The sequence below is a fragment of the Oncorhynchus clarkii genome, chromosome 19 (genome assembly GCF_045791955.1).
Source record: "Oncorhynchus clarkii lewisi isolate Uvic-CL-2024 chromosome 19, UVic_Ocla_1.0, whole genome shotgun sequence".
Classification (NCBI taxonomy): domain Eukaryota; kingdom Metazoa; phylum Chordata; class Actinopteri; order Salmoniformes; family Salmonidae; genus Oncorhynchus; species Oncorhynchus clarkii.
The window spans coordinates 39,416,028-39,428,330 of NC_092165.1; the positions used below are offsets into that span (position 1 = coordinate 39,416,028).

General features: G+C 42.6%; 1 protein-coding gene across 1 annotated transcript; it reads right to left on the bottom strand.

The window, feature by feature from the left end:
• Positions 1 to 814: 814 nt before the first annotated feature.
• Positions 815 to 8,176, bottom strand: LOC139374249 (small nuclear RNA activating complex, polypeptide 1b). Its single transcript, XM_071115275.1, has 10 exons — positions 7,909 to 8,176; positions 7,569 to 7,728; positions 7,208 to 7,348; positions 6,861 to 6,968; positions 6,503 to 6,658; positions 6,323 to 6,379; positions 6,066 to 6,128; positions 5,534 to 5,651; positions 5,357 to 5,422; positions 815 to 1,569 (listed from the first exon to the last, which is right to left on the bottom strand). The coding sequence occupies exons 1-10, from the start codon at positions 8,037 to 8,039 to the stop codon at positions 1,529 to 1,531; spliced, it is 1,041 nt and encodes a 346-aa protein (XP_070971376.1). The 5' UTR covers positions 8,040 to 8,176; the 3' UTR covers positions 815 to 1,528.
• Between the last annotated feature and the right edge of the window lie 4,127 nt (positions 8,177 to 12,303).

Here is a 12,303-nt window from a genome sequence, read left to right on the forward strand (position 1 = left end):
ACTCCAATTGATGGAAATATTTGCATAATTGCAAATTGTAGTCAAACTTTATTTCAAATTCATCGGAAATAAATATTGTGATTGAAAAAAATAAGCATGTAGTGAGTGTGTTTGGTAGGCTGCCCTGAGGTTGGTAGCACATTGGTTATCCAGGTCAGGCATTGTGGTGGTGACACGCATCAGCATGTAATGCAGAGATTGATAAAACAACTGAGTGTAAATCTGATCTGGGGATTAGATTAGTACTACGCATTCTCATTGTGACATAATATAGTACTAAAAACCACGCACACACAGCCGCTTGACAGAGTCACCCATGTGTAGAAGTTAATCGTGTGCAAACACACTAACAGAGAGGAGAGCAGTCCATACGGACCTCAGAGGTCATACAGCCAGTGCCATCCAGCTAAATTGCCTGGATGCCCATTCAATCAAAGATACACAAGCACACCCACGCACACAGAAACATACACAAACACACCCACGCACACAGAAACATACACAAACACACCCACGCACACAGAAACATACACAAACACACCCACGCACACAGAAACATACAAACACACACCCACGCACACAGAAACATACACATACACAAACACACCCACAGAAACATACACAAACACACCCACAGAAACATACACGCACACAGAAACATACACAAACACACCCACAGAAACATACACAAACACACCCACAGAAACATACACGCACACAGAAACATACACAAACGCAAAGTAAGATGGTGGGCAAGAGAATAAAGACTGGACTGCAGGAATCTGGACAGCATAAAAAGGAGAAACCACAAACATTCTGTAAAAATGAATTTTTATTTAAAAAAAGTGACGTCATATAAACAGAGACCTCAGAACTCATACTGCTTGTACCTTGTTACTATTTCCTTATTTCAAATATTTGTCTTACTTTTTAACTGCAGTGTTGGGAATGGGCTTGTAAGTAAGCATTTCCCTGTAAAGTCCACACCTGTTGTATTGGGCACGTAAACAATACATTTTGATAAAGAGACATACATACGTGACAACATGTTCTCTGAACTCATAACTCCATAACAGTAATAACATTTGATGTTCCAACAACAGCATCAAAAACATCATAGGCATTTGAAAGGGAACTTGGTTTTCCACGTAATTTAACTTTTTTCTCTCAATATTTTCAAGAATCAAGTAGTTAATAAAATTGTCAGTGATGGAAACAAATGATCCATATCATTGACTGATACCAGCACAATACAATTAAATGTTTTACTGCGACATGAACAAAATCTTTGCATGTCTTCGAAAGCCTTCATAAATGAAGGGTAACACCTAGAGACTAACTTCCTTATGTGCCAGACTTTAAAAGCATTGCATTTTGAGTGATTAAACAACACCTATGGTGAAACCAGATGTATGCTGGATAAAATCAGTTGTACCAAATATGATGATTGTGGTTGTACACAGGGATTGATGTCTGACTGACTCTAAACCAACCCAACTCGTCGGAAACTTTTTCCTCTTCTGTGATGTCACCATTTGAATTTCCTTTTCTTTTTCTTTTTCGTTGTTTCTAAAATGGGACAAGCAGAGAGCAACATTCATAGCATTACACTTCTATTCCTGGGGCAGCAGTAATCGGGCGTTGGGCCAGTAATCGGGAATTGCTGGATTGAGTACCTGAGCTTACAAGGTAAAAATCTGTCATCCTGCCCCTGAACAAGGCAGTTAACCCACTGTTCCCCGGTAGGCAGTCATTGTAAACAAGAATTTGTTCTTAACTGACTTGCCTAGTTAAATAAAGGTTACATTTAAATAATAAATAAAATATTCCGAACTTCATTATTTTTCACAATATATCGTTTTGACAATATCACAATATTATTTTTGCACTAGTTGGCTGTACCTGCACCAAAACTCCAGTATTTTTCCTTCATAGCCTGTTCTCCATGTTATATTTAAATAGGGAGCCAATTTGTTTTCAGCACTTATTTCCATGACTGATAAACTCGTTTTCTCATGGGTCTCTTGTCCCTCTGCAGCAGACAAGTGACCAATATGTTTTGAACATCAATTTCAATACATATCGTATCGGAACCTACACAACCGGTCAAAAGTTTTAGAACACCTACTCATTCAAGGGTTTTTCTTTATTTTTACTATTTTCTACATTGTAGAATAATAGTGAAGACATCAAAACTATTAAATAACACATATGGAATCATGAAAAAAAAGGGTTAAACAAATCAAAATAGATTTTATATTTGAGATTCTTCAAATAGCCACCCTTTGCCTTGATGAAAACTTTGCACTCTTGGAATTCTCTCAACTAGCTTCATGAGGTAGTCACCTGGAATGCATTTCAATTAACTGGTGTGCCTTGTTAAAAGTTAATTTGTGGAATTTCTTTCCTTCTTAATGTGTTTGAGCCAATCAGTTGTGCTGATTGGCTCAAACAATTGAGCTATTAAATAACAAGGTAGGGGTAGTATACAGAAGATAACCCTATTTGGTAAAATACCAAGTCCATATTATGGCAAGAACAGCTCAAATAAGCAAAGAGAAACGACAGTCCATTAATACTTTAAGACATGAATGTCAGTCAATACGGAACATTTCAAGAACTTTTAAAGTTTCTTCAAGTGCAGTCGCAAAAGCCATCAAGCGCTATGATGAAACTGGCTCTCATGAGGACCGCCACAGGATTGGAAGACCCAGAGTTACCTCTGCTGCAGAGGATAAGTTCATTAGAGTTTCAAGCCTCAGAAATTGCAGCCCAAATACAGTGGGGAGAACAAGTATTTGATACACTGCAGATTTTGCGGGTTTTCCTACTTACAAAGCATGTAGAGGTCTGTAATGTTTTATCATAGGTACACTTCAACTGTGAGAGACGGAATCTAAAACAAAAATCCAGAAAATCACATTTGTATGATTTTTAAGTAATTAATTTGCATTTTATTGCATGACATAAGTATTTGATCACCTACCAACCAGTAAGAATTTCGGCTCTCACAGACCTGTTAGTTTTTCTTTAAGAAGCCCTCCTGTTCTCCACTCATTACCTGTATTAACTGCACCTGTTTGAACTCGTTACCTGTATAAAAGACACCTGTCCACACACTCAATCAAACAGACTCCAACTTCTCCACAATGGCCAAGACCAGAGAGCTGTGTAAGGACATCAGGGATAGAATTGTAGACCTGCACAAGGCTGGAATGGGCTACAGGACAATAGGCAAGCAGCTTGGTGAGAAGGCAACAACTGTTGGCGCAATTATTAGAAAATGGAAGAAGTTCAAGATGACAGTCAATCACCCTCGGTCTGGGGCTCCATGCAAGATCTCACCTTGTGGGGCATCAATGATCATGAGGAAGGTGAGGGATCAGCCCAGAACTACACGGCAGGACCTGGTCAATGACCTGAAGAGAGCTGGGACCACAGTCTCAAAGAAAACCATTAGTAGTAACACACTATGCCGTCATGGATTAAAATCCTGCAGCGCACACAAGGTCCACCTGCTCAAGCCAGCGCATGTCCAGGCCCGTCTGAAGTTTGCCAATGACCATCTGGATGATCCAGAGGAGGAATGGGAGAAGGTCATGTGGTCTGATTAGACCACAAATAGAGCTTTTTGGTCTAAACTCCACTCGCCGTGTTTGGAGGAAGAAGAAGGATGAGTACAACCCCAAGAACACCATCCCAACCGTGAAGCATGGAGGTGGAAACATCATTCTTTGGAGAAGCTTTTCTGCAAAGGTGACAGGATGACTGCACCATATTGAGGGGAGGATGGATGGGGCCATGTATCGCGAGATCTTGGCCAACAACCTCCTTCCCTCAGTAAGAGCATTGAAGATGGGTCATGGCTGGGTCTTCCAGCATGACAACGACCCGAAAAACACAGCCAGGGCAACTAAGGAGTGGCTCCGTAAGAAGCATCTCAAGTTCATGGAGTGGCCTAGCCAGTCTCCAGACCTGAACCCAATAGAACATCTTTGGAGGGAGCTGAAAGTCCATATTGCCCAGCGACAGCCCCGAAACCTGAAGGATCTGGAGAAGGTCTGTATGGAGGAGTGGGCCAAAATCCCTGCTGCAGTGTGTGCAAACCTGGTCAAGAACTACAGGAAACGTATGATCTCTGTAATTGCAAACAAAGGTTTCTGTACCAAATATAAAGTTCTGCTTTTCTGATGTATCAAATACTTATGTCATGCAATAAAATGCTAATTAATTACTTAAAAATGATACAATATGATTTTCTGGATTTTTGTTTTAGATTCCATCTCTCACAGTTGAAGTGTACCTGTGATAAAAATTACAGACCTCTACATGCTTTGTAAGTAGGAAAACCTGCAAAATCATCAGTGTATCAAATACTCCCCACTGTAAATGCTTCACAGAGTTCAAGTAGCAGACATCTCAACATCAACTGTTCACAGGAGACTATGTGAATCAGGCCTTCGTGGTCGAATTGCTGCAAAGAAACCACTTCTAATGGACACCAATAGGAAGAGACTTGCTTGGGCCAAGAAACACAACCAATGGACATTAGACTGGTGGAAATTTGTCCTTTGGTCTGGAGTCCAAATTTGAGATTTTTGGTTCCAACTGCGGTGTCGGTGAACGGATGATCTACACATGTGTATTTCCCACCGTAAAGCATGGAGGTGGTGTTATGGTGCTTTGCTAGTGACCCTGTCTGTGATTTATTTAGAATTTAAGGCACACTTAACCAGCATGGCTACCATAGAATTCTGCAGCGATACACCATCCCATCTGGTTTGTGCTTAGTGGGACTATAATTTACTTTTCAACAGGACAATGACCCAACACACACCTCCAGGCTGTGGAAGCGCTATTTGACCAAGAAGTAGTGCTGCATCAGATGACCTGGCCTCCACAATCACCCGACTTCTACCCAATTGAGATGGTTTGGAATAAGTCTGACCACAGAGTGAAGGAAAAGCAGCCAACAAGTACTCAGCATATGTGGGAACTTCTTCAAGACTGTTGGAAAAGCATTCTAAGTGAAGCTGATTGAGAGAATGCCAAGAGTGTGCAAAGCTGTCATCAATGCAAAGGGTGGCTACTTAAAAATAAAGAAAAGTCCTTGAATGAGTAGATGTTCTAAAACTTTTGACCGGTAGTGTAAGTATCATAATAATATTGTATAGTGAGGTCCGTGGCAATTCCCAGTCCTAATCATTCATATCAAATACATTACAGCATAATTGTATTATCCAATCACATTCATCTCTAGAACTACCACTATCTGATTCAAAACTGTCTGAGCAGATACTTGAGTGTGGTGACCTTGCCACATCCATTCACCCCGTGTGCCACAGCCCTTACATACCTTGAGCTTCAAGTTGACTCATGCACCACAGGCTGGTGGTTTTCAGAGCTTCTTCCCTTGCAGTGCCTATTGGACATACAGATTGTTAGTTGGACACAGAGACTGTCAGTTGATCAGGACCATTTTAAGGTGATGTGAGGAACAGGCCTACTGGCAGGCGGGTATATAGGGACTTGCCTTGGGTCAGATGACTGGTCCTTTGTTTGAGTGACTTGTGTCTCTTATGGTACGTGGTCTCCTTAGCAAGCACCACCTCATCCCTCTCAACCTGCCGGTGTCGCCGGGCCTTGGAGGCCTTTGGGGAGAAACGTCACCACCATTCCAGTCATTACAGAGATTATAATTAACCGGAACCAATTAACTTGAGATGAGACAAAAACTGGGACCCACTTTATTTGAAGTGCATCTTATGAAGGCTTCATAAAGCATTCATATAGGCTTCATAAGCACTACATACATGGGTCACTCATCATCTATAACCGTATATGCTCTATAAAGGATTAATAAATGTGAACAAATAAATGGATGGTTATGCCACATTATGAATCTTTATAGAGCATGATATACGGTTATAGATGATTTGTGAAGCATTTATGTAGTGCTTATGAAGCCTATATGAAGCCTTTGACGCTTTCATAAGATGCACTTTAAATAAAGCGGGACCAAAAGCGGTATGTGTAAGTTTGAACATAAGAAAAACTTTACAAACCTCCACTATCTGACCATATGATTTAGACTTGATGGATGCAAGAAGCTGAGCTCGCTGGGAACTCTGGGAAGAGAATAAAAGAGAAAACATGTTGACCACAGTGCCACCCTCTGGCCAAAGTCATTATTGCAAGACATGTGTATTGAGGGCAGTGGAGAAAATCTGTGGACACGACACAAATAATATTCAGTCTTAATTCAACATAGGGGTGAATTTAGAACAAATAAATATCGTTATTTTGGTATATTAAAACTCACCTCTTGCTTATTTGAAGTTCCCTCGCCGCTATCTCCATCTACTCTATCTTCCGAACCCTAAACATAATTTAACATAAAGCACACAATCTTAGCATAATGGTAGGTGTATCACACACACACACACACACACACACACACACACACACACACACACACACACACGATGAACAGATCTCTAACCTGAGCCTTCTGCCAGTTGTAGAATCCCACGACAGTATTGTGTAGCCGTGGCACCAAGTTCTTGTGGATCAGATTGATGGATGGGTCTGGCTGGCCTGGCTTGGCTGAAATTGATGCCTTCACCTGCTCATAGTGCTCATGTACGTTCGCCAGCTCCTGTGTTCATCCATAGAATACACACAGTAACATGTAGGCCCTAGTACAGCATCGACACTAGTAATGCCTCTTAAACTACACGTACCCCGGTTTATAATCTCTGAGAAAGTAAAGACAAAAGTATCCTTCAGGCACTTGTCTACCATTCCAACTTGCTGCTTGTGTGCGTGTGTAGGAATACATGGTCATTCTACTAGCTCACCTCAAGCATGTCCATGCTGACCAGCTCCTGTGGCCGGGCCGCTCGCTCAAGGAAATCCTCACACACGGTTCTTGAGTTCTTGTTGCTCTTCTTCACATTGAAAATCAGCTGAATCATGTAGATGGATTGTAGATGGATTCAAATAAATCAACAATAAATGTTCCTCACGGCCTTCTTATAAAACAATGTTGTTGAGGCTATAGCACAAACATTTGTTAGTATTTTTTAACACATCTAACCCTTTACTCATGTGCAATCATTCAACTAAGGATGATTCTGTATTAACTCTACAGGTTCTATCCATTTGTTGATGTGGACAGCAAGCTAAAGAAGACTGGAGATCTTACTGGCGTGGGCATGACAGTGAAGTAGAAGGCTTTTTGTGAGATGAGCTGTCTGATGATGTAGACCACATCAAAGTGCTGGGCACTAATTGCATCCTGCTGGAACTTATTCACTTCCTCCCAGTCCTTCAGGGCTAGCCTTGTCTGTAGACAAGAGAAAAATAACAGCTTATGTTAAAAAGCCTGCATTATATGTGAATAATGAATGAACACAAATGCAAGTTTATACAGTTAATAATTGAATGCGTTTGTGTATGAATATGTTGTCCAAGACTGACTTTAATTGTATCTCAAACGTTCAATGGTAGTTCTGCTATATAGTGGGTGGTGGAATCTGTATTTCAGTGAAACCAGAGTATCTAACCTTTTCCTTTGGTGTGGACAGTTGGCAGTGGTATAGCCCATAGAGCAGGTACAAGGCCCCAACTCTAATCTGAAAGGTGTATGGTGGCAGAAAGTATGTGTACGCTGTAGCCAGGACTTCACGACTGAACAGCCTCTTTAGATTGTTTTCAATTTTTCCACTGTAAAAGACACAAGACAGACGCAAATATGAAACCGTTTACATGACAACGTTACACTCATCGCAACACTCTGGATTGGAACACGTGATGCTAATGAAATTCACTGAGACAGACGATATACTATATTTTACAGGTGACAGAGCAGTAGATTTTAGTCTAACAAAAAAAAGAGAATCTTACTAGAAAATACTTTGGAACTTCATCTCTTTCCATATGGTCAAGAATTGCTCGTATCGCACCGATTCTGTCTGCTGAAATCTACTCAGCAACATCTCACAGTCTGCTTTAAGACGGTCTTTGCAGTAATCCATTATCAACAACTTTTCCGCAATGTGTTGGCTGCTTGGTTAAATAAAGCAAGGAAAATTGTCCCACCACATTGCAATTAAACCAGCTAGTTCGACTCATCAACGACCACAAGCGCATTGCTGATGACGTCATGTGTTTTGCTACAGTGCGGGTGTCAGGACAAAATAGTGCCGTATGAGCACAAGGCATTGGCAGATATACTACATGACCAAAAGTATGTGGACACCTGCTTGTTGAGCATCTAATTCCAAAATCATGGGCATTAATATGGAATTGGTCCCCCCTTTGCTGCGGCAGGGTAGCCTAGTGGTTAGAGCGTTGGAAGGTTGCAAGTTCATATCCCCGAGCTGACAAGGTACAAATCTGTCGTTCTGCCCCTGAACAGACAGTTAACCCACTGTTCCTAGGCCGTCATTGAAAATAAGAATTTGTTCTTAACTGACTTGCCTAGTTAAATAAAGGTAAAAAATAAAAATAACAGCCCCCACTCTTCTCGGGAAGAGTACAGTACAGTGCCACTGACACGGCCCGCAACTAAAACATGCGGACTCTCCTTCACTGCAGCCGACGTGAGGAAAACATTTAAACGTGTCAACCCTCGCAAGGCTGCAGGCCCAGACGGCATCCCCAGCCGCGCCCTCAGAGCATGCGCAGACCAGCTGGCTGGTGTGTTTACGGACATATTCAATCAATCCCTATCCCAGTCTGTTGTTCCCACATGCTTCAAGAGGGCCACCATTGTTCCTGTTCCCAAGAAAGCTAAGGTAACTGAGCTAAACGACTACCGCCCCGTAGCACTCACTTCCGTCATCATGAAGTGCTTTGAGAGACTAGTCAAGGACCATATCACCTCCACCCTACCTGACACCCTAGACCCACTCCAATTTGCTTACCGCCCAAATAGGTCCACAAACGATACAATCTCAACCACACTGCACACTGCCCTAACCCATCTGGACAAGAGGAATACCTATGTGAGAATGCTGTTCATCGACTACAGCTCGACATTTAACACCATAGTGCCCTCCAAGCTCGTCATCAAGCTCGAGACCCTGGGTCTCGACCCCGCCCTGTGCAACTGGGTACTGGACTTCCTGACGGGCCGCCCCCAGCCCAGGTGGTGAGGGTAGGCAACAACATTTCCACCCCGCTGATCCTCAACACTGGGGCCCCACAAGGGTGCGTTCTGAGCCCTCTCCTGTACTCCCTGTTCACCCACGACTGCGTGGCCACGCACGCCTCCAACTCAATCATCAAGTTTGCGGACGACACAACAGTGGTAGGCTTGATTACCAACAACGACGAGACGGCCTACAGGGAGGAGGTGAGGGCCCTCGGAGTGTGGTGTCAGGAAAATAACCTCACACTCAACGTCAACAAAACTAAGGAGATGATTGTGGACTTCAGGAAACAGCAGAGGGAACACCCCCCTATCCACATCGATGGAACAGTAGTGGAGAGGGTAGTAAGTTTTAAGTTCCTCGGCGTACACATCACAGACAAACTGAATTGGTCCACCCACACAAACAGCATCGCGAAGAAGGCGCAGCAGCGCCTCTTCAACCTCAGGAGGCTGAAGAAATTTGGCTTGTCACCAAAAGCACTCACAAACTTCTACAGATGCACAATCGAGAGCATCCTGTTGGGCTGTATCACCGCCTGGTACGGCAACTGCTCCTCCCACAACCGTAAGACTCTCCAGAGGGTAGTGAGGTCTGCACAACGCATCACAGGGGGCAAACTACCTGCCCTCCAGGACACCTACACCACCCGATGTCACAGGAAGGCCATAAAGATCATCAAGGACAACAACCACCCGAGCCACTGCCTGTTCACCCCGCTATCATCCAGAAGGCGAGGTCAGTACAGGTGCATCAAAGCTGGGACCGAGAGACTGAAAAACAGCTTCTATCTCAAGGCCATCAGACTGTTAAACAGCCACCACTAACATTGAGTGGCTGCTGCCAACACACTGACTCAACTCCAGCCACTTTAATAATGGGAATTGATGGGAAATGATGTAAAATATATCACTAGCAACAATGCTACCTAATATAATGTTTACATACCCTACATTATTCATCTCATATGTATATGTATATACTGTACTCTATATCATCTACTGCATCTTTATGTAATACATGTATCACTAGCCACTTTAACTATGCCACTTTGTTTACATACTCATCTCAGATGTATATACTGCACTCAATACCATCTGCTGTATCTTGCCTATGCCGCTCTGTACCATCACTCATTCATATATCTTTATGTACATATTCTTTATCCCCTTACACTTGTGTCTATAAGGTAGTAGTTTTGGAATTGTTAGCTACATTACTTGTTGGTTATTACTGCATTGTCGGAACTAGAAGCACAAGCATTTCGCTACACTCGCATTAACATCTGCTAACCATGTGTATGTGACAAATACATTTTGATTTGATTTGATTTTTGATTTGGAAGGCTTTCCATGAGATGTTGTTACATTGCTGCAGGGACTTGCTTCCATTCAGCCACAAGAGTATTAGTGAGGTCGGGCACTGATGTTGGGCGATTTGGCCTGGTGTTTGATGGGGTTGAGGTCAGGGCTCTGTGCTGGCCAGTCCAGTTCTTCCACACCAATCTCAACAAACCATTTCTGTATGGACCTCGCTTTGTGCACAGTGGCATTGTCATGCTGAAACAATAAAGGGCCTTCCCCAAATTGTTGCCACAAAGTTGCAAGCACAGAATCGTCTATCCCGAACCATGAAAAACAGCCCCAGACCATTATTCCTCCAACTTTACAGTTGGCACTATGCATCCGGGCCAGTAGCGTTCTCCTGGCATCTGCCAAACCCAGATTCATCCATCGGACTGCCAGATGGTGAAGCGTAATTCATCACTACAGAGAATGCCTTTCCACTGCTCCAGAGTCCAATGGTGGCAAGCTTTACACCACTCCAGCTGGGTTGGCATTGCGCATGGGGATCTTAGGCTTGTGTGTGGCTGGCTGCTCAGCCATGGAAAGCCATTTCATGAAGCACCCGACAAACAGTTATTGTGCTGATGTTGCTTCCAGAGGCAGTTTGGAACTCTGTATTGAATGCTGCAACCAAGGACAGATTATTTTTCCACTTCACAATAACAGCACTTACAGTTGACTAGGCGAGCTCAAGCTTGGCAGAAATTTGTCGAACTGACTTGTTGGAAAGGTGGCATCGTGACAGTGCTACGTTGAAAGTCACTGAGCTCTTCAGTAAAGCCATTCTACTGCCAATGTTTGTCTATGGAGATTGCATGGTTGTCTGCTCGACTTTATACACCCGTTGCGGGTGTAGCTGAATCCACTAATTTAAAGGGGTATCCACATACTTTGTATACGGTAGCAGTCAAAAGTTTGGACACCTACACATTCAAGGATTTTTCTTCATTTTTACTATTTTCTACATTGTAGAATAATAGTGAAGACATCAAAACTATGAAATAACACATATGGAATCAAGTAGTAACCAAAAAAGTGTTAGACATTCAGAGACACTCCCTCAAAATTTGAGACATCTGTGGCATTGAGACATCTGCACATTTTAAGCATGCTTTTTAATCAGCTTCTTGATATGCCACGTGTCAGATCTGGGATCTTTTATTTCAGCTCATGAAAGATGGCACTAACACTTTACATGTTGCATTTTTACATTTTATTTAACTAGGCAAATTCTTATTTACAATAACGCCCACCCCGGCCAACGCTGGGCCAATTGTGCGCTGCCCAATGGGACTCCCAATCATGTCCAGAGATGATACAGCCTTAAATCGAACCAGGGACTGTAGTGACGCCTCTTGCACTGAGATGCAGTGCCTTAGACCACTGTGCCACTTGGTGCAGTTCAGTATATATTTCAAGCGTTTATCAGGGTGGCAGGTAGCCTAGCTGATAGGAGTGTTGGGGCAGGAAGGTTGCCGGTTCAAATCCCTGAGAAGACAAGGTGAAAACTCTGTTGATGTGCCTTTGAGGAAGACACTTAACCCTAATTGCTCTAGAGCTGCTGTCAATAATGGCTGATCCCTGGTTCTGACCCCACTTTGAGGGTGTCATTTCCAATTCACACTTACATGTGTGAAATAGGACAAATGTAAAGCACCTAATAAACTATTAAGAGGTTTGTTAGGCTCAGTATAATATATATTTTTCATTGCTTGTGTAATACAATAATGACATCACAATATTCCATGTTCACATTAAAGAGTTGAAATATTTAAGAAGAAAAACAACCAAGGCTATGA